Genomic DNA, 5,300 nt, shown 5'->3' with positions numbered 1-5,300 from the left:
CTATAAAACTATATATAAGTTTTATATATAGTTCCTCTGTGTTCTAATTAACTGTAATCGGTGTAAACGATCATTTACATTAGGGTCTGAACTATGTTGATTCTTGGTCAAACTGACTTACCATGTTGGATAAGGATTGCCAGTATTTCAGGATGGCCGTACTCTGCGGCGATGCCCAGCGGCGTGACCCCGTGACCGTCCCGGCCCATGACCTTCCCCCCGTGTCTCAGCAGCAGCATCAAGATGTCCACACAACCCACTTTAGCAGCCTCGTGGATGACCGTCCACTTCTTCAAACACACCTGCTGCACGAAGGCTCCTCTCATTACCAGGGCATGAACCATTTCATACGAGTTTGCCCTCACAGCTGCAAAAGGAAGCACAGGAATAGATCCAGAAACCTAGTATAAGGACTATTTGCTGTAACTACTATAATGAATCGCGTATTGTATTCCTATAAAAGTGTACACACACACATAATGGTCTTAAAAATATATTGTTATTATTCATTTACCCTTTTTTAACCTATAAAAATGTCTTAATTTGTCCTACAAAAATCTATGCATCATGCCGTTAATTGAGTTTGTCGTTATCGTTTTATTATTAATAATATTAATAATAATAATCATTATTTTAGGGCAAAAAAATAAAGTTCATTAATTCATGGCCCTGCAACAAAACACAAGAGTGGTCTGAGGGATATCTGTTGCTGTTTTGCTGTAATACCCAGGAGGAGTGGATTCTCATTCCTGCTGTTCATGTTGTGTGGAGATGCTCCGTGCTGAAGAAGAACCTTCACGTTCTCCACATGTCCTGCTCCGCAAGCCAGAGTCAAAGCAGTGTCTCCGTCAGTCGTCATCTCCTCCATGCTCAGCTCGTGGGATGCTGTCCAGGACAAAAAAGATGCCTTTTTAGTAGCATATCTAATTAGCTGTCACTCATTGTTTTGTTGTGTCTGCTCACCTAGGAGCACGCTGTCCAACACATGGGCGTCCGGCTGGACTGAAGCTCTGTGCATCGGAAGCCAGCCTTTGCTGTCTCTCTCTTTATAGGCGTCACTGTACTTGTGCAGATGCCTCAGCGCAAACACATCACCTGGATAATGTTACACATGCATACGCAGAACGTCAAGCCATTGGGAAACCAAAACGGAGCATTGATATCCACGCATGAAGCACCTTGATCGATGGCTGATAAAATCTTGAGGTTTTCATCACTGGCTGTTTCTAAAGTGCTGCGCGAGAGAATGGCATACGTGTGAGATTAAAAAGCAGCTTTGTTTCGAAAATGAATAAGTGTTGCACGTACCTTAGCGGCTCGTTTAAAACGGAGAGGCCGCACGCGTCTTGGAGACTCATTTGAATCACAAAGTCAATGAGCTGATCTTCATCCATCTGTTCCATGTAGTCCATTGTGTTTCAAAGCTCAAGAGGGTGCACGCGTGAACAAAACCGTGATCTAGGTGAAAACAGGACTGTGACGCTGACACGAATGTCTAGTTTTCTCTGTAAATCCTTTAAAGAGTTTTTGACGAACCATTGAAAGAAATGCCATGCACCTCGTAGCGTTGCAAAACACAAACTGAGTTTGTTTTCACGGGTCTGGAGGATATATTTAGTGCTGACCCGCTTTCTCTCGACACTTGGAGAATGCGGGTCACTTTGGCATGACTAGGCAGAAGGGTTTGAGTTCCCTCACGCGCAGAGGCTCACAGACACACATGGGGCTTGCTTTGCTTTCTTAAAACCTAGACATAATAAACTGCACAAGACCGATATAAACATGAGGATCGTTTCATAATATTCAGCTGTGTCTTTAATGTCCTCATATTCGGTTTTTAAATGAATGTTTTGGGATCAGATCCATTGAATTGATTTAAACGTGCATGTCTGATAATGATTCTGAAACAACTGCCTTTTTGCATAAAGACGCAAGAAGCCTGTAAAAGATAGAATGGATACACTCATGAATATTAATTAAGGTGACCTTAATGAAGCTTCCAGGCACTGGACCTCTTAAAATACAGCATATTTAAAGCTGCAGTCTGTAGTATTTTTGCATTTTATATACTGACTTAGTACACCATGAAACAATTTTCCAAACCGTGTTTTTTATAGGTGTCACTACGGTACATCTATAATAAGGGTTTATATTCGGACTAGTTCGGGAAGGGACCGCTGCGGAGTGACCCGGTACCTGCGTGATTGGTCATAGAAATCATCAGAGAAAAGTAGTTCCGGCTACAATGTTCTTCCGCTCGTTTAAAGCGGTGTCTGAGTTTGATTCTCAATACTGCTTGCGTTAAAGTGTTTTAAGCATTACTGTAGATTTTCAAAAAGGGGAAAAAAAGAGAATAATATTAAAATGCGATTATAAAGCAACTCTAAATGCATGCTTACCAGGTTTCAATAACAAACAGGACAAAAAGGAAAGAACTATTTATTTTAGGCTCATTGGTGCAGTAAATAACTTTCAACTATGCTACAGTCTACAATCACAGGCTTACTCCACGCTCTCTGTGGCTCAGGTCTTAAAGCTTCCAATCTAAAAAATAAAAATGTGCTGATAATGTTTTTTTTTTAGATTTGAAATGGTACTTTATTATTGAGTTTTTGTAAACGCAAGGCTCCTGCCGGCTGCACCTCTAATCTGGATTGTGTTTGAAACACATGAGTCCTGTATCCATGGGTCTGTGGACGGAATCCACGATTTGATCTGTTATTTGTACAAAACGTTTATTCTCTATTGCTTGTCGTGTCCCAGAGCGGACAGTTTCCTGCAGTGTTTAATAAGAGCCTGTCCAGATCGAGTCAGGAGCGTGTTCTTCCTCCGCTCCAGCAGGCGGCGCAGGCGGCCTTCAGCTTCGGTCTGAGCCTCGCTTCCTCGCTGCTTTCACGACACGACGCTGGATGACAGTCACAACAACCACACGCTTAGATTATTTACTCGTAAAAGCGCTCAATCTCACCAAACGGCTGCAAACGAATGAAAACCGCTGGACTCGACTCAAGTAACTTCACGTGTCGATCACTAGTTAGTAGTTATGCTTCATAGAAGTCACCGTGTCGCTTTATTTGTGTGTTTTACGGCAGGGCGGTGGTGGCGGTTTGTTTAGATGTAGTGTTTTCATACGTCTTACGTGAATCATTTGATTCAAAGCGGGACTTCATGGCGCTTTTCTCCAATAATTCAGCAGAGGCATATATTTATTTAAAGCACAGGTTTAGGAATCCTATTTATGTTGTCAATTTGCATTTAAATTAGCAGCATGTGTTAATATGTTCATGTGTGTGCTGTAGATGTAAAGTGTAAGGATGGGGCTGAAAGATGATGTATTCATGTGTAGTGCACTAAATGTGTAGTGTACCATCATTTCCTCTTTCATGGGCCTTCTTTTGAAAAGCGAATGAAAGAATAAATGGTGGGTAATTAAAATTTCCTTAATGTTAATATACACACACACACACACAGGTCCTTCTCAAAAAATTAGCATATTGTGATAAAGTTCATTATTTTCGGTGATGTACTGATAAACATAAGACTTTCATATATTTTAGATTCATTACACACAACTGAAGTAGTTCAAGCCTTTTGTTTTAATATTGATGATTTTGGCATACAGCTCATGAAAACCCAAAATAATATATATAATAGCATATTTCATCCAACCAATAAAAGAAAAGGGTTTTTAATAAAAAACACCCCCCAACTAAACTTCAAATAATTATGTTTAGTTATGCACTCAATATTTGGTCGGGAATCCTTTTGCAGAAACGACTGCTTCAATGCGGCGTGGCATGGAGCCAATCATCCTGTGGCACTGCTGAGGAGTTATAGAGGCCCAGGATGCTTCGATAGCGGCCTTAAGCTCATCCAGAGTGTTGGGTCTTGCTTCTCTCAACTCTCTCTTCACAATATCCCACAGATTCTCTATGGGGTTGAGGTCAGCAGAGTTGAGCACAGTAATACCATGGTCGGTAAACCATTCACCAGTGGTTTTGGCACTGTGAGCAGGTGCCAGGTCATGCTGAAAAATGAAATCATCTCCATTAAGCTTTTCAGCATATGGACGCATGAAGTGCTCCAAAAATCTCCTGATAGCTAGCTGCATTGACCCTGCCCTTGATAAAACACAGTGGACCAACACCAGCAGCTGACATGACACCCCAGACCGTCACTGACTGTGGGTACTTAACACTGAACTTCAGGCATTTCCCTCTCCCCAGTCTTCCTCCAGACTCCGGCACCTTGATTTCCGAATGACATGCAAAATTTGCTTTTTTATCCGAAAAAAGTACTTTGGACCACTGAGCAACAGTCCAGTGCTGCTTCTCTGTAGCCCAGGTACCCGCTTCTGCCGCTGTTTCTGGTTCAAAAGTGGCTTGACCCGGGGAATGCGGCACCAGTAGCCCATTTCCTGCACACGCCTTCTGGACAGCAGTCGGATCAGTAGTTTTACCCATGATTGCAGTTTTGAGTAATGAACCAGGCTGGGAGTTTTTAAAAGCCTCAGGAATCTTTTGCAGGTGTTTAGAGTTAATTAGTTGATTCAGATGATTAGGTTAATAGCTCGTTTAGAGAACCTTTTCATGATATGCAAATTTTTTGGATTTTCATGAGCTGTATGCCAAAATCATCAATATTAAAACAATAAAAGGCTTGAACTACTTCAGTTGTGTGTAATGAATCTAAAATATATGAAAGTCTTATGTTTATCAGTACATTACAGAAAATAATGAACTTCATCACAATATGCTACAGGACCTGTGTGTGTAATACAAAATAATAGTGTGTTTCACATTATATAAATTAATGAAACCACAACAAACACCAGACCTCAGAGTGAAATCCAGGGTGTGGGAGCGGATAAACACACTGTCCTGAAGACCGGTCTGTAACGGAGACGTAGGTTCGAATCCCACGCTCTTTAACTGCTTCGCTACAAAACACAGCACACACACACAGGTAAAGAGTCAAATATAAGTTCCTTCACAAGCTTTGACAAGAGACCTGTGGCTCACTGGTAAGAGCACTGCCTCATGGTTCAGAGGTTGCTGGTTCAATCCCAGCCAGGTCTCTGCGTTACGGGTGAATGCTGGAGAGTGTGTGAGGAGTGCATGAAGAAGGGGGAGACGGTTACGGTCTCCCCCTGGAGCTTCCGGCATCACGGCCAGCAGCGGTTATGCATTTGGATAGTCTGAAGAAAAGCAATATTTTAAAATCAGTGAACTACACACTAATGTGTGTCTATTTTTGGTGATTTCAATGAAATTGAAATCACCACAAATAGACACACATTA

At 41.7% G+C, this 5,300-nt stretch overlaps 1 protein-coding gene across 1 annotated transcript in view; it reads right to left on the bottom strand.

Annotated features, from left to right (window-relative positions):
- LOC122343427 (ankyrin repeat and SOCS box protein 15-like) overlaps positions 1-1,681 on the bottom strand; it is a 3,577-nt gene extending 1,896 nt beyond the window's left edge. Inside the window, exons 1-5 of the mRNA XM_043237890.1 lie at positions 1,309-1,681; positions 1,179-1,234; positions 964-1,095; positions 727-885; positions 122-367 (exon numbers count right to left, since the gene is read on the bottom strand). Of these exons, the coding sequence (XP_043093825.1) occupies positions 122-367; positions 727-885; positions 964-1,095; positions 1,179-1,234; positions 1,309-1,412 (697 nt within the window). The 5' untranslated portion in view covers positions 1,413-1,681. The remainder of the gene's footprint in view (positions 1-121; positions 368-726; positions 886-963; positions 1,096-1,178; positions 1,235-1,308) is intronic.
- Positions 1,682-5,300: the final 3,619 nt, after the last annotated feature.

This window comes from Puntigrus tetrazona, chromosome 4, assembly GCF_018831695.1.
Source record: "Puntigrus tetrazona isolate hp1 chromosome 4, ASM1883169v1, whole genome shotgun sequence".
NCBI lineage: Eukaryota > Metazoa > Chordata > Actinopteri > Cypriniformes > Cyprinidae > Puntigrus > Puntigrus tetrazona.
The sequence above is the reverse complement of the archived record's forward strand: the minus strand, read 5'-3'. Positions and strand labels throughout refer to the sequence as shown.